At 34.9% G+C, this 24192-nt stretch overlaps 2 protein-coding genes across 2 annotated transcripts in view; one reads left to right on the top strand and one right to left on the bottom strand.

Annotated features, from left to right (window-relative positions):
- The window catches only part of PSMD1 (proteasome 26S subunit, non-ATPase 1), a 118342-nt gene that overhangs the window by 51795 nt on the left and 42355 nt on the right, over positions 1-24192 (bottom strand). The window lies entirely within an intron of this gene.
- On the top strand, positions 6652-22429 carry HTR2B (5-hydroxytryptamine receptor 2B). Its single transcript, XM_019629867.1, has 4 exons — positions 6652-6669; positions 7634-8238; positions 16578-16778; positions 20553-22429. The coding sequence occupies exons 2-4, from the start codon at positions 7824-7826 to the stop codon at positions 21443-21445; spliced, it is 1509 nt and encodes a 502-aa protein (XP_019485412.1). The 5' UTR covers positions 6652-6669; positions 7634-7823; the 3' UTR covers positions 21446-22429.

Here is a 24192-nt window from a genome sequence, read left to right as displayed (position 1 = left end):
ATATAGTATGAGCAGCTCTCTGGCAATAACCAGGCAATAACAACAACCTAGGAAAAACTGTCAGAATCAACTTTTATAGAATTCTGGAGTCTAGTAAAAAACTTATAACTACCAGGGGAGAGCTTAATGAAGAAGCATGCTGCTGCATTGTTGTAAGAGTTCTACAACATTTTAAATTGTCCACCTGCCACCTCCACTCCCCAGGCTGGTGTGGCAGTGAAGATGGCAGCCTGTGTTTCTGGTGCAAGGTGCTAATGAGAGGAAGCAATGCAGACCTTATTCTCACAGAATTGTGGGTGTGTGTTTTAACCTGTCTGGCGGCTCCCTGAAGGACCTGTGCAATAGCTTGCATTTGTTTCACCCAACTTAAAGTGCTCCCAGGGATGAAGCAACTTCCCAGGTGACAGTTGTCCAACAATATTTAAAGGCAAAAGTGCTGGCCATAGCAGCCTGGGGCAAGGGATAATAGTCAAGACAGGTTATAAACTGACTGAAAAGCCCAGAAAGGAAGAGGCTGGGAAAGGGCAACAGGGCTTTTAAAAGCTCCCGAGTCTACCAGCAGAATTGAGAAGACCACACGCATGCTCAGGAAAGGCATGAGAAGACCCTAAACATTCACCTCACGCTCTGTACAAGCAGGGAGTGAGGGTACAGCAGGGTGGAAATGACTGGCTAATGTAAGCATTGAAGGCGTGCCCCAACAAACAGTCAATGTGCAAAGACTGGGAGAGTGTTTTTTTTTTCGTTTTCCTTTCTTTTTTAAAAAAATCTTTTATTTCCTTGGCTCCAGGCACTTAAGGAAACTGTCAAAACATTAGCTGACCACCAAGCTAATGGACCAGGCTCCAGTGGCCATACATGAGAAATGCAGACTTTATAAAATTACTTTAGAAAATTCACTGAACAACCTACAATCCACTACAAATAGCAATAACAAACCCTTGGAAGGGGAGGGAATCAGATTTCATGAGCTGCCAAATTATAATATTCAAATTGTTCAGTTTTCAACAAAAAATTATGAGGCATGCAAAGAAATAAGAAAGTACAGCCCATTCACAGAAAAAAAAGAAATGAACAGACTTGGTCCCTGAGGAAGCCCAAGTATTGGACTTAAGCAAACTATCCTAAATACTCAAAGAGCTAAAGGAAACCATGGGCAAATAACTAAAGGAAACAGGAGAACAATGTCTCACCAAACTGAGCACATCAATAAAGAGGTAGAAATTATAAAAAGAAACCAAATAGAAACTGTGGAACTGAAAAGTACAATAAGTGAAATGAAAAATTCACTAGAGGAGATTCAGTGTGAGAAGTGAGCAGGCAGAAAAAAGAATCAAGTTAGGTTAATTGAGAACTGAAGTTAGGTTAATTGAGATTATCCAGACTGAGGAGCAAAAAGAGAAAAGAATGAAGAAAAATGAACAGAGCTTAAGAGACCTGTGGGACCCATCAAGCATTACCAACATATGCATGACAGGAGTTCCAGAGGGAGAGGAGTGGGAGAGAGGGACAGAAAGAAAATTTAAAGAAATAATAAAGAAATAAAGAACATTAAAAGAAATAACCAAAAAAGTTCCAAATTTGGATGAAAGCATAGAAATGTAACAAACTTCAAGTGGGATAAACTCAAAGAGATCAGTGAACAAAAACAGCAAAGACTACATTCTAGCAGGAGACAGACAATAAATATTTAGTAAATGATAAAGTGAGATAAAAGGTGAAGTACGAAGGAGAACAAAAAAAGGCCATCAAGTAAGGAGTACTGGAAGAGCCAGGAGGGCTCACTGTGGCATTAATTAGGGTACGCTTCAACGATGAGGTGATGTTTAAGCAAAGAAAGGAAGGCAGTGAGGGAGTGAGCCAAGTGGCCACGGGAGGAGTGTATCAGTGGAGGAAACAGCTCCTGCAAAGGCCTTATGGTGGGACAGTGCTCAGCGTGTTTGAGGAGCAGCAAGGAAGCCTATAGTTTGAGTGTAGTGAAGAAGGGGAAGTCTACTTGAAAATAGGGCCAGCTCACACAGGGCATTGTAGGAATTCGGGCTTTTACTATAAGTGAAATGAAGGGCATCAGAGGATTCTAAGCAAAAGAATGACATCATATGACTTGTTTAAAAGGGTCATTTTGGCTGCTCTATTGGGAATAGAGGGCAAAGGTAGAAGAAAGATGACCAGGAAAGAGGCAGAAATTCAGATATGATGGTGACATGGATAAGGTGGTAGTGGATATGGGGCAGAAAAAGTTTGAGTTTGGGGTATGTATGTGTATTTATATTTATATTTATATTTATATACCGGGGGTGCCAAAAAAACATATACACGTGACTTGTATTCATCTTTTGTTATCTGTGTATATTGAGTATTACAATTTTAATAATTTTTTTCCTTTCTTAAAATGTGTATACATTTTTTGGGCACCAACAAGATTTCCTGATGGATAAAATGTAGGCTGTGAGAGAAGGAGACTGGAAGAATCTAAATGCCTTTAACTGGGATAAAGAAACCAAAAGAGCAGATTTGGAGGGAAAGAACACAAGTTCAGTTTTGGACATTTTGAGATTTTTTTTTTTTTAGACATCTAAGGGAAATACTGAGTAGGTATTTGAACAGTAAGAGTAAAGTTTGAAGAAAAGATCTAGGTTAGAGGTACAAATTTGGTAGTTAAAGTATATAGATAGCATTTAGAACCATAAATATATATGAGATCATCAAGTGCAGACAGGAGGGAGCAGAGATCCACAAATGAGTTTCAGAGGAGCCCCAATATTAAGAGGCTGAAGAGATGAAACAGTACAAGTAAAGGAAACTAAGAAGGAACAGTCAGTGAGGTAGAAAATCCAATAGATTGTGGGCTAGTGGAAGCCAAGCGAGAAAACTATTTTAAGGAAAGGGAAATGATCAACTAGATCAAATGGTGCTATGACATAGGCAGAGCAGGTTACATCACATTTCTTTTTACAAATGCAGAGAACTTAAACCTCAGAGAATTGGTTTGTCTGCGATCTTCTAACCCTTAGGTATGTTACTTGTCTCAGTTCATGACCACAGAATCTTTGCCACTAGGCTGGAAAATGTTTCAGGAACTTTCTTCTACAAGTTGATGGAAACTATAACAGAAGAGTGAATGGAGAAAGGAAATGAACAGGAAGATGAACTCAACAGAGGAAAGGGGAGGGGTAGGACCTGCATATTAAAAGGGTGGAATAAGAGTACAGATTCTATAAGAAAAGACAAAGAACCAGGATTAGGGGAGGAGGGTCCTTTAAAGCCAAGAAAAGATACAAGTTTTAAGGAGAAAAGCTTAGTCAATAGAGCAGAATATTGCACAAAATCAGTAACCGGTATTAATCAGTGATTTTCTAAGAGTTGTTTTAGTAGAATGTTGGAGATAAAAATATAACTATAAGGGTTACAGGTTGGGTGGGTAGTAAGAAGAGAAAGGATAGGCAATTCTTTAATGAAGTTTGATGATGAAGGGAAGAGACTTAAGGAATAAGGAAAGGTTTTACTTTTCATTAATTGGAAACCTGAGCATGTCTACAAGAAAGAGGCGAGAGCTGAGGAATTTAATATTTAAGGCATAGATTCTACGTGCAAAAAAGAAGATGCCTTATTCAGTAAGATTGCAAAGAATATAACAGAGTTGGAACTGAGAACTCAAGCGGAAATTAATTTTGGAAAAGGGAAATGACAATACAACCCCAAAGAAGAATAGGTTGAATGAAAATAAAGATATTTTGAGAAGAGAAGGTGAATGTGATAGAGCTGTCAGACTGGTCTAAGTCTTTCATTAAAACAAGAAGTAAATTCAGTCATCAGCCAGAAGTGAGCGAAGGAGTCCAAGGAGAACAGGTTAAGTATGGAACAGCTATTCTTACAGTTTTAGCTCTTTCACTGATCTCGTCAAAGAGAATGAACAATAAAGGTATTAAAAAAAATACAAAGCCAAAAAATATTTGAGCTGCACTGTGGGCCCTGTTGAAGTGAGCTAGTCTTAGCTCTACCATGTCTGTGTTATAATTATCAATATACTTGTTTATATCCCCATAAGATTATAAATTATGTAAGGGCAGAAAATATTTATCTTGTTCATCACTTCACCTCCACAAGCAAACGGAATTCAATGAATATTTCACAAATAAACGAATATGTAATGGACACAATCCAGATATTGTTAAAAATTCCTTAATGGTTAGTGTTTGATAAATATGACTGATAGATTAAAAATGTCCTTGGCTGATATTTAAGGTGTCTTTTTAGGCCCATAAAAGATATTGCACTGCCCTTTTAAGTCAAAGATAGAATCTGTTCAATAAATTAAAAAGGCATCAGAGATAAAATTCATTACTTTAGAAAAATGCACCAATCAGGTTTTTTGGTTATGGTCAGATTAGAGTCTGAATCTGACCTTTAAGCTACTTTAATAAGAATTAATTTATCTTAATTACTTTTATCTTAATTAATTTTGGTAAATAAGATATTCTATACAAATGAAGTTTCCAGATATTTGAAATATCATTCTACCATTGAGAAACATACTTTTATATCATTTTGGAAGAAAATCTTTTTAAAAGTGCATGTCACGTATTTCTTGCCATCCAAAACAGAGCTGAATGAAGACGATTTAACCTTTTCTTAAAAATGTGGGAGTCACTACTGTGATATCAATTATACCATATATAGTTGCAGAGGGCTGGGTTATATGAGAGCTATAAGCCTCTACTCTGAGTAGACCTACACACCTATACTTTTTAATTCCTGTTTCTTCAGTTGCCCTGGTTTTGCTATTATCAAAGTGCTTGTCCACCTTTTGTTACTCTGCTCTGGAGCAGGCAAGGAAATGAATGTGTGCTAAAACTGTCTCAAGAGTGACTTTACCACTGAACATTCTTTTGTACTATTTAGATTTACCAACATGTGCAAATGTTATTTTCATTAAAGAGGGGGAAGAGACAGCTTTTGTGAATGTGTGTGTAGCGCAAAAAGATTTGGAATGGGGATTTACAGGCTGCCTCTCTATCTAATATGTACGAGGTTTTAGAGCACAGGTTTAGTTACCTGCCAACCAAGATATCTGTCTACCCTTTTATTTACTTCTTTATTATTATTTTGCTTTCATTCTGATTTTCAGCTATACTTCTAACAACTCAAAGTTGCCAAATAAGCAGTTGTTCTAACTAGTTCTATTCCACAACCATTAAACTACTATAAAAATACAAAAATAAAAATAACCCAAGTACCAATTTTAACTATTTAGTTAAGATTTTAAAAACGTGAGTGAATGTGGGTGAGACGGGTTAATTAGTATTGGCAAAGTATAATAATAATGGTTAGTATTTTTATAATGTACTCAATGAATATTTTTAAAAAAGTTTACCTATAAACATAAATCAATGCAGGTTTATTCCATATAAGTCTTTTCACTGAATATAATGGTACTGCTGTTTTCAATATGATGTTAATTGTTTTGCAGATCCCTATCTGCCTGCATAAGCACAGATGCCAAATTATGATTTCATAATAAAGCAGTCTTTTAAAATACTTCTATATTCCCAAAGAAATTCTGGCATGTTAAAATCCATCTGATTGTTCTTGAGTATTATTTTGTTTTCACCCCAAATTCTTATCGAATATTTTTTCTAAAATACTGAATATTAAGTTGAAAAAAAAAAACAGCAAACATTATAAGTACTCAGCAGAACTGAAATGAACCAAGTATTTTCCAATAACTTTCACACAAGCTAAGGAATATAAATTTGAAACAGAAACAGGATATAAATGTTACTGCTGATCTAGAAGTAGTTAAAAAAATTTAAAACATGAGTTTTTAAAAAAGGAGATGATCTTTTAAAAAAGGAGAATGCTTAAGTTCCAATATTAAGCTAGTCGTATAATTTAGAGAAAACTTAGATAACATAGCTGTTAAGATTTTTATATCAATTTTTTGAAATAAGGCAGAAGTATATTTTCATTATATATCATGTACCTTCCTCAATATATCTGTGGGAAAAAACTGCCAATAAATCAACTCCTAAATTCAGAGGCTATCTGTTTAAAAACGAGCAATGAAAAAGTTTCTGCTAAAACCTAAGTATACATGTAGAATGCAGACTTTTCTGTGCTTTTCTATATAAGGTTGCAACCACAGCAAACTAATTATGTTCTACAGCAAAGGCATATGAAAGCAGGATAAGAATCTTGTTTCGCTGCTACAAATTAGAACTCTGGAAATCGCTACAAGGCTCACAGGGCAGAATCGTCATAGAACGAAAACTCTAGAATCTGTAGACTGTATCTTATTTTTTCTCAAGTGGGAAAAACAGCCCAGGGTTAATCCAAAACAAAACTATCTTAAGCTAAAATGACAGAGTTCATTACAATCCCCAAATATTAAAGAGAGCTCTTAAAAATATAACTTGAATGAGGGTCATGAACTGGTTCAACATACTTCACTGGTGATTTTATGAATTATAATGAATGCTGCTGGTCTCTAGAAAGGAATGTATCAAAGAGGAAATAGCCTTCCTGGCATGCTGACAGCTATACAACACATTAGTTTCATTACTTTCAAATGTCAGTGCTGGATGCTCAGAATAAGTCATTGGGAAGAGGACTTCAGCCACAGCAGCAAGCAGGTCTACTGAGCAGATAACGGAAACAAGCAAATAAGAGGTAAGTATTTAACAAGTAAATATAGAGTTAATCTAAAGGTTTTTTTTTTCCCCTTTCTTCAAAAACTCTGCTACCATAATCTTTCATTTCTATTCAGAGTTTTAAAAACTAAATGAAAATTTTATCAATGTTAAAGGGGGGATTTTTAATATAGGATTTGTAGATTTTTATGAATAAGTGGTTTAATCTTCCTCTTAGCGTCCCGTCCTTTCCAAGGAAACTGAGAAAGTTAAGGAAAACAATTACTACTTAAACAAAAAACTGGTTCAAATTTGGCATAAAGTGATAAACTTTATGAAAATATCTGTTGCAGAAACCTGCTTTCTTTGAAAGATGAAATTACTAAAAACAATTATTTGGGTCCTAAGTAATATCTGGTTTTTTTTTCCTTCTCTCAAACAAACTAAAGGTGTCCTAAAATGCTTTATGAAAATAGCATTTGTATCTGTATTAAGATAAACCTGGTCAGACAAAACCCAGCTACGAATAAGGATTCCTAGCTGGTAAATCATTTATTTAGACCTTTGGCGGCTGGGAGTGCTTCTAGGTGTGTGGCCAGTGCGTACCAAAACGCTCTACTCAGAACTATTTAGTGCTTTGATGTTTTTATTCTTCCGTACATATTTCTAAAGTAAAGGGAAAAAAAGACATTCAAGGGTTAGGAAATACCTCTAACCATTGAAAAAATTACTGTGTCTCCTGTTTTGTTAATTGAGGCATATAAGGAATATGTTTGTGGGAACTGGCTGCACTGTCACAAATGCACAAGAGACCTATTGAGAAGGCAGAGGGAGGCTACTAAGTCCAAGCATTTTTTTTAACTGTTTTTTGAAAATAAAGAAATAATATAAGGCAATCCACATACTTGACATCTAGGGTAATTTTCTGGTATTTAAATTCAAACATAACTCTACCACTATCGGGAAAAAAAAATGAGAAACTAATAAATAGTCTTTTTTCACAGCTATCGGGTTCTTTCACTAAACCTTCCGAAATCCGAGACTCTGCAGAATACTAAACCCTTGGTCCTTACCTACAGACATGGACAGATGCATGTACGCTCTCATTTTAGAGAACCTGAAATTTTTTTTTAAAGGAAGGAGTCAACTTTGGCTTTGAGTATTTGGCATGGGTACAATGCCTTAGAAAAGCAGATGACCAGCTTAGCTACTGACCATGCTGACCACTGTCCGGAATCGGATCAAATCACAGAAAAACAACCAATGGCTTTCTCTTATAGAATATCTAAACAAAGCACAATTCCTGAGCACATTTTGCAGAGCTCATTTGATCACTTAATCTCTTCTAACTGGTCTGGATTACCAGAGTCGATGCCAGAGGAAATGAAACAGATTGGTGAGGAACAGGGAAATAAACCTCGCTGGGCAGCTCTTCTGATACTCATGGTGATAATACCTACAATTGGTGGAAATATCCTTGTTATTCTGGCTGTTTCACTGGAGAAAAAGCTGCAGTATGCTACCAATTATTTTCTAATGTCCCTGGCAGTGGCTGATTTGCTGGTTGGATTGTTTGTGATGCCGATTGCCCTCTTGACAATAATGTTTGGTAAGTATTTCACTTTGTTCCTGTCATCAAATCACAGAACTATGATATACTATTAGAGAAATGAATACTGATTTAATCTTTAAAGATGGACCTGAACTATTTAAACATACAGTGAGTAAACAGTTCATTTTTCATCATTTTCTATGGTTGATAGTTTTAAAGAGAATTTTACTCCTTCCTTAGCCATCTAATAAAATCATTTAAAAAGTCATCCATGTTAGCAATATTCATAGATTCTTTACACATTACCTAAAAATTACAGTGACGAAAAGAGCTATATTTTAACTGCCATTATTAATACCTTTTTTTCTTGACAAAGCAATAGCTAGGACATTTCTGTAACATCTATGTATGTACTGGGTTAGTTATTAATGATAAGGTCTATGAATCACTAAATTCTAATTTAAATCACTAAACCCCAATTTTAAATTGGAATTTTTCTAAAAATTCTCATTATAGGTATTTATAGTTTGTGTACTTTAGACTTAAACACAATTCTTACACATGTGTCATGTTAAGAAAAAATTATGTTTAGTTGCTGAAGAAAATGGTCTGGCTCAGAGTGTCCTAAGAGATGAGCCATCTGTTTAATTTTTATGGTTTCTGACTACCCATATCCTTTATATATGTAAGAGGAATCAGACCTCTAGGTTAGTAAAAATATGACCAACACCTGAGTTATTACAATAATAAAAAATACTGCTTGAAATTGAAATCGTATGTTATAATAAAAAAGATAATACTAAAATGATATAACTTGTTTCTGATTCATGCATATTATATCAGTTATAGAATTTGAGTAAACACAAATAATTCTGCAGATGAATTATAAGGGCTCCTAAGTATTAGCATTAAGAGGATATTTAACTTATTCAATTTTTGGAGTAAATTGATATTCCATTCATTAAATGTTTAAGAAAAATGTCTTCTTGGATTTATGTTCATATGGTGACGATAAAAATATTATGGTTAGTAGAAGTAAAATTTATTTAACTAGAGTGCATATTAGGAGGTAAAGAAAAACTGCCATTCAAACCATTATATTCAGGCTGAAATGAAATGTTACATTTTTATAAGTAAAATATAGAGAGATTATCTAAAATTAAGCACTTGATCCCCCAAATATAATCGGATGGTGACGAGTTGAAACTTCCCATTCTAAATCAACATTTATCCAGGCTTTAAATTCTGTGGCAGAGCAAGCAGTAACGAATACGGCTCTACTGCCTTAATAGACTCTCTAATCATTAATACTGTCTTTCTAACTATCCTCCTCCCTTTTATAAATTTATAATCTTTTGAATAATCTAGTGTGACACATAACTATTGAAAATAAGAAATCTTGGCCTTTTGAGTATTTTGAGCCTTGCCCTCTGCTCAGGGCTGGAGTGCACTTTCTTTTCTAATAATGGCCCTTGAGACATTCTCTACTGCTTGGGCCCGCTTCTGCTTCTTTGAAATGTATTTTTTCTAATAACTCCTTTTCTGCAACTTAAAAAAAAAAAGAAAAAAGAAAAGAAGAACTCTTACTCTAAGGGACAGCCTAAACAATCTTGATTCTAAATAAAGTTTAAAAGAAATAAAGTAAGTGAGGGTTATGTAGGAACATTTATGCATATTTAGTAAAGACTGTACAGGCATTTGATGTAAGCTCTTATCTCCACACATACAACAGTAGCTTAACATGTGTGTAAAATCATACTCCTTTAACTGTGCTTTGCTAGGCATACAGAAAATGTTAAAATGCTCATCTCATACTACCGTAAAATTTAATTGATATGTTATGTTAAATAAATGAGATTGAATGAGTTACACAGAAGTGAATTTTAATTAAAATTCATAAGTCTATAAATATCAAACACCTACTATATGTAAAATACTGTAGTAATTAAATTATCAGCGAAACAGTCAAGGAATCTTAAAAGGCAAAGTTCCATAATATTAAAGTGAGCTGAGTAACAAAACATAAAAACAGGTAAGAGAGATAATTCCATGTATTCCACAGGAAAATAGTAGGAATACCGTACCGTATTTCCCCATGTATAAGACGCACCCTTTTTCGAAAAATTTGGGGTCTAAAAACTGGGTGCGTTTTATACAGTGGTGGTAGGTTTTCTTTTACTTGCATTTCCCGCTTTTTTCGCGCTTGTTTTTGCGCTCATACAACTGTATAAGACACACCCAGTTTTTAGACCCCAAATTTTTTGGAAAAGGGTGCGTCTTATACATGGGTAGATAGGTATCCAGTAACTGAAAACTACGTATACTATTTAAAGTTTTGGGGCCCAAGATATTCTTAGCAATAAAAGCTAGCAGGAAACCCAAAATATTTTCACATAAAATATGTGGAATGTCTTTTTATGTATGTCCTAAATACGTATTTTAAACTGCATTTCATTCTTTCAAATGTTTGTTAATTTTTAATTACAAAATAAAATCTTTCATAGCCCCAAACACTTTTATTATCAGTAATCAAGCTGTATAGTGGAGTTAGATTTTTAAAAAATGAACTAACCTGGGTGCTTAACCACTATTTAAAACATTACTGCATTAATTCATTATTGAAAATATTATTGTATTTCTATGAAAGTGCATGAAAAAAAGGCATGTTGTCCTCTTAAAAAGCTTCAAAAGGATGCATTCATAAATTGGGAATTGCACATATTATAAAATGGGGACCTGACTTCAAATACTAAAATAGTTAAAATTCAAATTTAGTAAAAGGCATACTTTCATGACAAATTAAAAGTTAAACATGTTTTCACGCCTTTTTTTAAGTATGGCTTTAAGTTCAATTGGATGCATTCAATCTTGCTACAGCGGGCAGGAAGATAAACACACTGATTTTATACTGATGATATGGCATATTGTTTCTAAGTAGGGGTGTTTTAAGGGCTGGGCTAGTTGGCTAGTTTCTGTGAAACAATAATAGTACATTTATTGAGTGCTTTCTCTATGCCAGACACTGTTTTAAACACTTTACATATATTATTGCATTTAATCCTCAAAGCAACCCTATAAAAATGTTATTACTATCACCCCCATTTTACAAGAGAGTACATAAAAATAAATGGCAGAGACATGATTTGAACCCCGGAGAACTGACTTTAGAATTCACACTCTTAATCTCTCTCTATTACTCTGCTTTCTAAAATGAAACGAGAAATTATTTCAATCGAAACTGTCATATTTGACAAATAGCCAACATTTATATCTTAAATAATTCTATCTAACAAGAGGGCTATAGAATTTTCTCTAGGGACAAATGCAGAACCCAATTTTTTTAAAGTTATATTTCATATTAAATAATACATAATAACTGGGTTTAACCAATATGTGTATGAATTCCTGAGATGATTGCCAGACCGCTTATCTGAGGAAGATATTAGACTTAGGCCCATGCATGAGGTTGTCAAATCTTCTCTGGGAGACAAATAAAATCCTACACAACTGAATAGCAATTCTACCACCCCTTATATGTGGCTGTATACAAAACACACAAGTCTTCATTTTAAACAAAATATTCATGCTACTAATATTTTTAGATAAGTAATGAACTGCCTATAATCCAAGACTTAGGTAAGACTTGTTTTGCTTCTATAATTATCATAATTATCAATCTGTAATTATCTCAGGCACCCACAGAAATGTCATTATTCAAACCTTATTGAAGTTAAACTCTTCTTTGAATTTAATTTGGAAGTGGGTGAGGGAAAGAGGTGGAAAATGGGATTTGCTTTTCAGAGCAATTTTTTGTACTTTCTTTTTATAGGATAACAAGTAATATAAAATTTTTATGTTTTCCCCTTTCTGTTTTAGCTTTTATGAAAAAGTCAAATTTAGAGTCCCAGAAGAGCAGTAATTAACTTAGTTCAGGTATTTGATAACTTATTTCCCTTAGACTGACTCTTACATACACTTTTCTCTTTTTATGTAAATCTGTAACTGTTCCATTTAAGATAATATATTAAGTTCTACCGTATGACCCAGCAATTCCACTCTTGGGTATCTATCCAGAGAAACCCAAGACGCTAATTTGAAAAAATATATGCACCCCTATGTTTATTGCTGTGCTATTTACAATAGCCAAGACTTGGAAACAACTGAAATACCCATCGGTAGACAACTGGATTAAGACACTGTGGTACATTTACACAATGGAGTATTACTCAGCTATAAAGAAGAATGAAATCGTACCATTTGCAACGATATGGGTAGACCTAGAGACTATTATGTTAAGTGAAATAAGTCAGTCGGAGAAACACAAGTACCATATAATCGCATTTATATGTGGAATCTAAAAAACTGAATGAATGAGCAAAGTAAACAGAAATAGTCTCAGAGATATAGAGGAACAACTGATGATTGCTAGTTGGGAGAGGGGTGGGGATGAGGGAGAAGGGGAAGGGATTAGACAGCATAAATAGGTAACTACAATATTGCTACAGGAATATGAAAGTTCAGGGAATATAATTAATAATGTTGTAAATATTTTGTAGGGTGTCAGATGGTCACATGTCTTGCTAGGGAGACCACTTCATGGATGGGGTAGAGGCTTGATCACTGCACTGTACACCTGAAGCTGATGTTGTATAAGACTGTATGTCAACTATAATTGAATACAGTCACGGGACGTGGAGTATAGTGTGGGAGTGGAGTCAAGGGAGTTGTAATAGATATGTATATGATATGAGGGGGCGGGGAGTGGGGTGGTGGATTGGGGAGGGGGGTTGTCACTTCGAGGGGTGAAAAGTATATCTATTGCACTGTGTTGTACAGCTGAAACTAATTAAAAATGTTTATTTCACAATAAAAAAATAAAATAAAATAATATATTAAGTTCTTATGGAAATAAGCTGGACATAATACATTAGCACAAATAAAAAGAATTATAAATCCTTAAAACAAATTAAAACTCCTAATAAAAACAACATATAAACTTTTGGAATAGTTACCCTATCTCACCATACCAAATGAGCTTTTAAACTTTTCTAAATAGTAAGAAACTTTTCTGACTTTGAGCCTACCAAATTAACACTAACTGAAAACATAATTTTATAATGAAAGTATCTGGACCACAGGCAGTCCATTTATAAACTGAGAATGTCTAGAACTGTTTTTAATTTTTATAAATTCTTAGATTACTTGAATCTATTTAGGCAATAAGACAAACTTTTTTTTCTTTTTCTTTGTATAAAAGATATCTACTTGTATTAATTTATGCAGTCAGCTGTTCCTTTTATGTTAGTTTCGTAAAGTCTATTCACTAGTATTTCATGAATCTTGGAATGATATAGGGTAATCATAAAGATCATCTCTTAATCCTAAACCTCATAGTCTTTCTTTTTTAAAGAAAATTCTATACCATGCCTCAATATTTCTATTGATAGTAACAAGAAAGCACTGACAACAAAATTCTAATGATCTGCACTGATTTTAATACCCACTTTGTATTCCAAAATTGGAGCTTAAAAAATAAATTTATTTTATTGGAAAGTGAGGCTAACAAGGCTTCAACTTGTAGGCTTATTAATTAAATCAGTACTAAAGAGCTTTCTCTTTTAGCTCACAATTAGAAATATGTGGGTCAGATAGTCTAATTCCAAAGACATGTATTTTTTTATGAGAGTTCTGTTGTGGCTTCCTGCTCATGGCTACTAGATTTATGACCAGAATTTTCCAGACCTTAATTTTTAAAAATATAATCCATAATTAGAATAGCTAAATAGGCAAGTTGAAATTAGCAACCCATTTAAAAAGATGATACAGAGAGCATGCATTTAAAAGAAAGGAAGCCTAAGATGTGACATTAATTATGTCTTTCCGAATCTTTAACTATGATCAGTATCTCTGGGTGCAGCTCTAGACTCGAAACTCGAATAGTTTTCTACCTCCGATTCAGTCCCAAATCTAGAACTCCTGGACAGTTCAGAATGCAGCCTTGTGTTAAGTAATTCCCACTGCAAAACTCTCTCAATCATACGTGATTCTTCTGTTCACTCTACTTAAAGACCATTGGTTTGCTTAAACTCAGGTCAAACCTTGCTGCCTTTGACGGTGCAAGGTCCTTTCCCACTAATTAACCGAAAATCTGAACACGACAGCTAAAAGGAAGAAAATTTAATTGTTTAGATTCTTTCTATACACAGTTTTCTGCATTAAATTAATATGGTATGGCTTTCAACCATACTTTATTTCTTTATTTTGAGAGGTTTCCTATAAGTTCCTTTCTATGAAGCATTCTGAATGCCTACATTAGCTAACATAGGTTCATCTTTTAAGAATTAAGACATAAATAACCTTCCCCAGGAAGTCTTCGGAAGCAGTTTCTCAAACATTAATTTGCATACAAATCACCTGGGGATCTGGCTCAACTGCAGGTGATTCAGTAGGTCTGGGATGAGGCCCAAGAACCTGCAGTTCTAACAAGTCCCCAGTTTATGCTGGTCTTGCTTATCTGAAGAGCACTTTGAGTTGCAAGGTTCGACAGAACACTTTCAATTAATATTTAAGTTTTGGTAAATAAACGCTCCCTCTCATATTCAAAGACTTAACTGTACCTGAATCCACTCATCTGCAAAACCAGTGATATAATCTCTAAGTCCCCTTCCAGCTCCTTGACTCTATAATTATCATCTCTATCCCTTATCCCCACCCTCAATTAGTGAAGTAGGGAAAGTATGATTACAGCAATTTACTTCGAAGTATGAACTACTTCTTCCACCCGATGCTTTAATCCTTTAAGAAGCTGCTGAACATGGAACCAAGTACTAAGCAATAACTTATCCTTTTTGAACAATAATTCATACTGATTTTGTTATTCTGTTCTGAAGAAGAAATATTTTAATATTCCTAGTAAGAATGCCACATAGCAACTCTGGAAACAGAAGGAACCAAAATCGGATTTGTCAGCCTTGCTACCTTTTTTGTGAAGTATCTGACTATTTTTCACTGAAATCCTACTTGGCTCTTGAAAAAAAGTACATTCAAGTCTATCTCAAACTTTTTTCTCTAAATTATGGTCATTTTTTTTTGGGTCTGGGATGCTAACCGCTCTCCACTCCCAGGCTTCTTGAATTTAAAGTCTACAACTAAACCGTTTGTTAGTGCTCTGACATCCTGAGATGGGTTATCTTGGTCCTTCTTCACTTATCCCAATCATTTTATGCCTGTCAAAGTCAGATACATTTCCAAAAACCAGGAAAAGCAGTTTATATTGTCAGTGGACATATAACAAACTGTAAAAAGGATTTAGATAATCTCATACCTATGACATTTGTTGTATACTGGAGTAATTTGCTTTTGTAGCAAGTTCTAAAACGTGTGTGTGTGTGTGTGTGTGTGTGTGTGTTTGTGTGTGTGTGTTGGTAAAATGGATTCTAACTGAAATATCCTAGGGCAAATCCTAATATAAATTTTAGTTGTTCTGAAACTGCAAACCTGTATGTAGTGGGTATATGTATAACACATACTGTATCAAATCCTGTATGTATGGATACTTGTCTAAGTAAATTTATGGGAAAGCTATGTAGAATATTCAATATCATATCCAAAACCTGAGATTTTGAAAAAGTTAATACTTCTATAGTGCTTAAGACTGTATGAAGTATACAGTGTTTCTTTTTAAACCAAAATTCTTTATCGCTTATTACATCTCCAGAGATTGGAGTGAATGATGGAATACGAAAGGATAACAACCAACTTTTCCTCAGGATAACCTGAAGCCATTCCTTTTGCAAACTTTCTTCAAGAACTACTTCTGTCAGAAAGAAAAGTCAAATCATTCCACTTAACTATTTCGCTAAATGACAGTTTGCTGTAAACAAGATTCACACTTCTAGTTATTGCTAGAAGTGAGCCCAGCCCAAATCTCTAGCCTCACTGAGACTCCCATTCTAATACTCCTTTTGCCACATTACATTGCTTCCTTCTTATGGTAAAATGTTTCCTTGTTACACAGTAGCAGCTTAAAAATAAATTTTATTTGAATGGCAAGGTTAAGTTCCAGGTGCAACAATGTGTAAATTTTTAAAAGATCAAAAAATTGAATAGACAAAAGAGCAGAGTTCAAAATAATGCTAAACTGCTGCTGATTTAGAAAAGGCATTGTAATTATTATACAAAACAGAAAATGCATTTAAAAGGTACCATTCTACAGAAATATATTTAATATTACTGATTCCATTATCTGAAGTTAAACACTATCTTGTAGAGGTTAAGTGATAAAATTTCAGATGAATAACAAAAAGGTAAAAAAATATCACTTTAAAGAGAAATTGCAGATTGAAGGTTGCCATTTTGCAGAAGAAATGATTTTGTTTTGTTTTTCTTTCTTTCAGAGGCTATGTGGCCCCTCCCACTTGTTCTATGCCCTGCCTGGTTATTTCTTGATGTTCTTTTTTCTACTGCATCCATTATGCATCTCTGTGCCATTTCAGTGGATCGCTATATAGCCATCAAAAAGCCAATCCAGGCCAATCAATATAACTCACGAGCTACAGCATTCATCAAGATTACAGTGGTGTGGCTAATTTCAATAGGTATGTGGGGACTGTCAGAGTGTGGGGTGGTGTATACAGTCTTTGGTTCCGTTTGGCTAGGAGAATTCTAGGCCTGATAGGCCATGAAACTCAGCATGACAGGTCAAGGCAGCCTACTGAGAACAGCAACACAAGCTCTTTATGCTATTTCGTTTATCACATAGCTTCTAAACAATACTGTCAACAAAAAGTGTAAAAAGCAGAACAATTTACGTCCTCAGAAAGAACCATCTTCACAGTGTTTACTGAGATATCATCCTGCTTTGATTCTGACACGCAGGAAGTCGAAGTCTAAAAAAAGTTTTCATATTTGTCAACAGATCATTAAGGCATACTGAATCCTATAATAATATTAACATAACAAAAAAGGAAATGTATCTTAAATCATATCTAAGAAGATAAATAGGAAAAGAGAAAAAAGAACCCAGGTATTTTGTATGTAGGTGTCAAAGATCATATATTCATCTTGAAAGCAAATACGTGAGCATATGAAAGGCAGTGTCTGCTTAAATGTTTTGAATATGTTTAATTAGAAGTTGTAAGAGAGATGCAAGTGATGTTCAGAAACAATTTAAGGAAAAAAATCATTTCTTCTGAACTGTTTTATGCCTCTATTCCCATTTTTTTTTTTTTTTAGCTGAGCCATCCTGCCACCTGTTGGCAGCTCAGCGGCAACTCAGCTCGGGCGGTGCATCTAACCGCTGTTTCTCGCACTCTTGAGTGAGCTCTTAACCAACTGAGCCACTCGGCCGGCCCCCTCTAGGCCCATCTTTAACGTGCAAAGGTAGCTGCTATAATTATCTTAGCATGAAGTATAGCATAAATAACTCAAACCTCTAATAAGGTAAAATCAGAAAAACAAACAGATTCACAACAATTACTATGATTATTCATAGTGTGACCAGCAGGTACGCTTCTTCATAGTAAAAAAAAAATTCAACGAGGGAAAAAAAATCAAGAGAGACCTAGAATGCTAAAAGCAAGAAAAAGATGTGACCTCTCTAATCAGAATAAGAACACTGGGGCAAAAAAAGCAAGACACTGAAATTGACCTTTATATTCCTGAAATAATGACAACAGGGCCAAACCTCTGGAAAAGTCTGGAGGTAAAAAAAGTAAGGCCTGTCACTACTCTGGCTTGGGAAGAAAGTACGGTCAAGGAAAAGTCTATTCAGAATGGAGAGATTTGCAAACAGTGAGAAAAGGCTAGTTTGTGGGGCAGAGGCTGAGCTCACCCCCAAAAGCAGCTAGAGAAAAGGCATGGAAAATAATGGGTGACAATTACCACAATTTAAAGCAGAGAGGAGGAAACCTAAAGCAGTTCATGTCAAACGACCCACATCATTTTGGTAAGTTCACTGCAATGAGGAAGAGAAAAAGGGAGACAGTGTAAAGTGTGTGTGTTGGGGCAGGGTGGGAAGAATAGGCAAGGGCAGGGAGAAAAGGATCCTTAAGAATTGAAACATTTAAAACTGTGAAATACGATCAAGCCAATAAATAAACAGTCTGTTGGTAGATGTGGTACTTCAATTAAGGTTGGATAACATGAATTTATAAATCGGTCAAATTTTTATAGCGTTTATCTATGATGTGCTACGTAGTAAGAATATAAAGATGAATAAGAAGAAGAATCTTTATACTCAAGGAAAGCAGATATATAAATAAATTAGACTAATACAAAGCTGTAAGTATGCTGGAATAAAAGAAAAGAAGACCCCCAATTTATTGCTTTGGGAAGGGATCTTACAAATCTGTTTTTTTCCTTTTATAAAAGAAGAAAAAAACAAAAAACTCTAGAGGTTTTTTAAATAGTTGGCTTAAAGACTCTCACAGCTTTTCAGCACCAAGGCCCAGATCAATGCTCTTTTCATTTCATCACACTTTGTCTTGTAGAGCCAGTGACAATTTAGTATCTTTGTAAAAGAAAAAGCAGATGATGGATGGGGTTAGTTCAGTTTTTAAATTCTGCAAAGTGCGGAAAAGAGCTCACTTTCTTCTTTTGGATTTACGGTTATCCTAGATAACACCTGGCAACAGTAACGTATGAAAGGAGAATAAGAAAGTAAGGGTATAAAAAGTACCAGTGGAAACTTAAATGTTATTAGCCAACAAGCTGGTTAAGAAGGTAAGCCTTGATGAAGTTAATGGAATGTGACGAAAGAGAAGGAGGATGGACTACAGGTCAAGAGAGCGTCTATAGCAATGAAGAGCAGTAGCAGCACAAGAAAGGGAAATCTAAGAAGAGATCATGATGGGATAGGATAGTTTTAAGTGGGCTTTACAGATGGTTTCAGGAGTGCAAATAATAACTAGAGTTGGAGCTCAAGAAATACAAAATTAAGGTGTTAGAAAGGTTATCAATGGGATGAAGTCATGGAAGGTGAGAGCAACGGAACAGTAAGAAGACTATATAGCAAGGTGTAACTGAGCCAGATGCACAAATGTCCTGGAGGTTGGTAGGTAGATGGAGAATAGAGTGGTGTAAGTAGATGAAATCGACTTTAAAAGGGAAGTGTTTTGGGGGGAAAGAACAGTGGAAAGATTAGCTGGTAGTAAGAGAGTAGAGCAGGGATCAGTCAACTCTTTCTGTAAAGGGCAAGATAGTACATATTTTGGGCTTGCAGGCTCTATATATGGTTTCTGTCACAACTACTCAACTCTGCAGCAGAACAAAAGCAGCCATAGATAATACGCTAACGCTGGGTATGGCCATGTTCCAATAAAATGTTATTTACTGAAAACACAAAGCAGGCCAGATTTAGCTCTCAAGCTGTAGTTTGCTGACCCCTAGTGGAGAATAGTAAGAATACAGAAGCCTCCTTCTGGTGGTGTTCCTGGGGCAAAGCAGAAAAAGCAGTGGCCTCCATCAGGAAGGGCTCTTTAAGCTATAATAAAAAGGTTATGCAGATAATGGAGTACTTTAAGATTCCTAAAAAAACACAAGGATTCTAGACGTTTCTAATGACTAATTCACTTATTTTTAAATATCTGCTGTTCCAAAGGGAAAGGATACAGGCTAACCCTTCTGTTAGTTGTTTTCCTAATAAGCCACTTTACTAAGCAAGATCATATTTAACTATTTACTTCATGGTATTTAAAGTATTAGAAAATGATCATGATACACATTTCTTTCATATCTATTAGAGAAACTCAATCTTGAAAATAAATTTCATGATTCACATGCTCTAACAAATTTGAAGTAGCATTTAAAACAAAACAATGAACCCCTTAGTTTTCCCTAAGAAGGAAAAGATTAAAAGACATTCATAAACATCAAACGATAAAACTGTTAAATAAAACTGTGTAACCTCAAACAACAGATATCTATGTAGAATTAAGATATTGCACAAATGTACTCTTAAGTCTTAGATCAACTACACTGGATATTAAGATAAAAGTAGGATATTAAGATAAAAGCAGCTTCTCTTCTGAATTCCTTTTCCTTAACCTGGTACAGATCAACAAACAAAAACAGATTATGAGAAATGGAGAATAAATGAAGACATTCTCTATTTCATGAACATACTATATAGCTTTAGGGAACCTTAATTATAAACCTGAAATCATTAACCAATTTGTTTAAAAACAGCAGGTTTGCCTACTGAGGTTCTATTTGTCAAACCTTACATGAAGTGCTTTGACAGGTTCTGCATTGTGGGTACCGGGGATCACAATATACTAACCACGTAAAGTCACTAAATTACACTTTCAAAGGACCTATCTTAGAGTCAAAGGTCATAAAATCAAGTGTTTATCTTGTTTCCTCTTCCTTAGGCATTGCTGTTCCAGTCCCTGTTAAAGGGATAGAACCTGACGTGGGTAACCCAAACAACATCACTTGTGTGCTGACAAAGGATCGTTTTGGCAACTTCATGCTCTTTGGCTCACTGGCTTCCTTCTTTATACCTCTGACAATCATGATTGTCACCTATTTTCTCACTATCCATGCTTTACAGCAGAAAGCTTACTTGGTCAAAAACAAGCCACCTCAACGCTTGACATGGCTGACTGTGTCCACAGTTTTCCAAAGGGATGAAACATCTTGCTCATCACCTGAAAAGGTGGCAATGCTGGATGGTTCTCACAAGGACAAAACTCTGCCAAACTCAAGCGATGACATACTTATGCGAAGAATGTCCACAGCTGGAAAAAAGTCACTGCAAACCATTTCCAATGAACAGAGAGCCTCAAAGGTTCTAGGGATTGTGTTTTTCCTCTTTTTGCTTATGTGGTGCCCCTTTTTTATTACAAATATAACTTTAGTTTTATGTGATTCCTGCAACCAGACTACTCTCAAAATGCTTCTGGAGATATTTGTGTGGATAGGCTACGTTTCCTCAGGGGTGAATCCTTTGGTCTACACCCTCTTCAACAAGACATTTAGGGATGCATTTGGCCGATTCATCACCTGCAATTACTGGGCCACAAAATCAGTAAAGACTCTTGGAAAACGTTCCAGTAATATCTACTTCCAGAATCCAATGGCAGAGAATTCAAAGTTTTTCATAAAACATGGAATGAGAAATGGGATTAATTCTGTTATGTACGAGAGCCCAGTGAGGCTCCGAAGTTCAACCATTCAGTCTTCTTCAATCATTCTACTAGATACACTTCTTCTCACCGAAAATGAAGGTGACAAAATTGAAGAGCAAGTCAGTTATGTATAGAAGGAATGGCAGTTCTCATTAACTAATATAATGATAAGATGATGAAGCAGATATAAATGTACCAAAAATTATATAAAGAACTATGTCATGTATTAAATCATCTCTTTAAACTAATAAGAGTTATGCATTAAGGTTATTCAATTTTTTGTGGACAAAATTATTCCATGAAAAAAATCATTTTGCACACCTGCAAATTAAAATGTTATCTGCATAGCCTTTTTATGGGAGCCAAAGAGCCCTTGACAAGAATGTTAAGGTAGTCAAGTGAAGTAAAATGAAATAAATCAATAAATTTCAGGCTTAAAAAACCCCCAATGTTATCATATATAATTTATTTAGTTCCTAATAGTATGTAAAGCTATGCTGCAAATGAAATAAAACAGGCATTAATCTTGTCTTCGACACCTTAAAGTATAAGGCATAACACAGAACAACAGTGACAGGAACAGAGGGCTAAAAATACGTACACGAAATAATGATAACATCTGGGGATAAGATTGCCATTTACAGTCTGGCTTAGTTAAATGTAGTCATGACTTTGCCTTGATCAGGAAACTGTCTTGATGGAGGGGTAGGGAGGATAGGAGTTGGACATCACACAAAATCATGGGATCTTAGTGTTAAATGGCTGGTACCAGGCATCCACTCAGCCGAGGAGAAAGCAAATGAAATCACTCTTGGGTTCCTAAACCTCATTATGTTCCTTCCCTGAAGAGCATGTACAAACAAACTGGAGGCATGGGACCTTAATTCAGGAACCTAAACTTTAATGATCTTATAAACTCAGATCACGGCTCCCTAAGCTTGCCCACAGACTTGTTTGAACTTTGAGCACAAACTTTTTAATTCACCCTTTCATTATTTCATTTTCCACTGTGAGATCTGGGAATAAATCCCATCTGTGTCACTTACTGTATTTGGCCGTGTATAATGTGCACTTTTTGCCCAAATTTGTGAGGGAAAAATAAGGATGCGCATTATACATGGGTAGCACTAATGCCATATCTATATAAATGTTTTTAATTCTTTTATTTATGCTTATGAGTTAAAAGTATAATTCTAGAAATCAATAATGATATCTGTATGCAAAATAATATCCTGGAATACGATAATAGGTTTTGTTGAACTTATGACGAACTTGCAACATCGAAGTTCTTGGCCTTCTATGATGTGTAAATATTGTAAATTTGTTACCAGTACATAAAATTTCTTGTACCTTGTATCTGTTCTTGTGTTTTGTAATTACTTGTTACATAAAATTTCTTGTACCATAATATGTTAAAAAATAAATGCTAAAATTATAATATAAAAAACAAGTCCCTAAATGTAAAAAAATAAAAATTTGAATTATAAAATTAAAACAAAGGTTTTTTCCCCTGAAAGTTTGGGCCAAAAACATGGGTGCACATTATACATGGCAAAATACGGTACTAGCTAACTGAATTTGCAAAAGATACTGAATTTCTCTGAGCTTCAGTTTTCTTATCTACATTTCACAGGGTTCTTATGAGGGGCGAGTACATGTGGGCACTGTGTAAATGAACAATTCTATCTATTTACTTCTGATATTTTATTTTTACTCTACTCCCATAAATGACGAACAAATTTAGGCTGAGAGGGTCTGCAATGAAGACAGCCCATGTCTTAGCTTTTCCTTTTTGGGTTGACCCATTCTTACGTCTCAACCTATTGCTCTATCGCTGTCCCTTTCCACACAACTCAGTTTAAGAAAATTACTTCAAGAAATGTGTTGGCTACAGAGAAGCTCAGCCTAGGTGAACCAGGTATATATTTTCCAAATGGCAGAATCCTTTCCTAGAACATGGTTCTAATACATAAAACAGGCTCTATGGCATCTGCCAGAAAGAGTGTATTTTACTTTAATCCCCAAATCATCCGAATTCTAGGCACTTTTCCCCACTAGTCTAAGATTTTCTAGCAGCACTGAGGTGGGTTATCTCAAATGAGAGGATAAATAATTTAGGTTCCTAAAAAACCAAGAAATTCTTCTCCATTTTGGTTCTTGTCTCTAATATAATGAGTTTGGCATATGTTAATATTTATATTCTTGTCAAATCACGTGAAGATTAAGTTTTCAGATATCACTCTAACAGTATCCCAAACTGCAGCTTAGGTATCTGAAGGCATATATAATCATTTCAGGAAATCTAAATACTAGAGATGGCAATCACACTGCCAAAGCTCTACCCTTAGACAATCTAGGACTATCTTTCCACTTGTCTAAACTGCCTCCGAATTTGTGTATGTGCTTAAACATATGCACAACTACAAAATTAACTATAAGATCTTTAAACTATTTAGCTTTAATTTCTGAGAAAAATTTCTTTGCTTACAGTTAGCTGAGAAATCTTTCTATAGTTAACGAGAGAGCAGTCTAGTATTTCTAGAAGATTCTAGAAAATGAATACAACTCCAATATAAACTATTTCTGAAATGGAACAAAATTTTTACTACTTTGTTACATAACTGATATTTCTATTTCAGAATACAGTAAAACCTTGGATTGCGAGTAACTTGGTTTGAGAGTATTCTGCAAGACAAGCAAACATTTCTAATACATTTCAACGTGGTAAACGAGCGATGTCTTGCAATACGAGTAGTTTGTTTCCGGAACAAATTATGTTCACAAACCAAGGTATTACTGTACTTTTTAAAAAATCTGTAATTTTAAAGCAAGTTATCAGAAGTTAACTACCCCGTGGCAACACAGAAACTCTATTTAGTAG

This window comes from Hipposideros armiger, unplaced genomic scaffold (assembly GCF_001890085.2).
Source record: "Hipposideros armiger isolate ML-2016 unplaced genomic scaffold, ASM189008v1 scaffold_17, whole genome shotgun sequence".
In the NCBI taxonomy this organism is placed as follows: domain Eukaryota; kingdom Metazoa; phylum Chordata; class Mammalia; order Chiroptera; family Hipposideridae; genus Hipposideros; species Hipposideros armiger.
This window is presented reverse-complemented; position numbering and strand designations above follow the sequence as displayed.

Bases quoted from the DNA above. Each gene is read 5' to 3' on its own strand.
- HTR2B (XM_019629867.1), top strand. From the start codon at position 7,824: ATGACCAGCTTAGCTACTGACCATGCTGACCACTGTCCGGAATCGGAT. The intron at 8,239-16,577 runs GTAAGTATTTCA...TCTTTCTTTCAG, and splicing joins CCTCTTGACAATAATGTTTG to AGGCTATGTGGCCCCTCCCA. The intron at 16,779-20,552 runs GTATGTGGGGAC...CCTCTTCCTTAG, and splicing joins GGTGTGGCTAATTTCAATAG to GCATTGCTGTTCCAGTCCCT.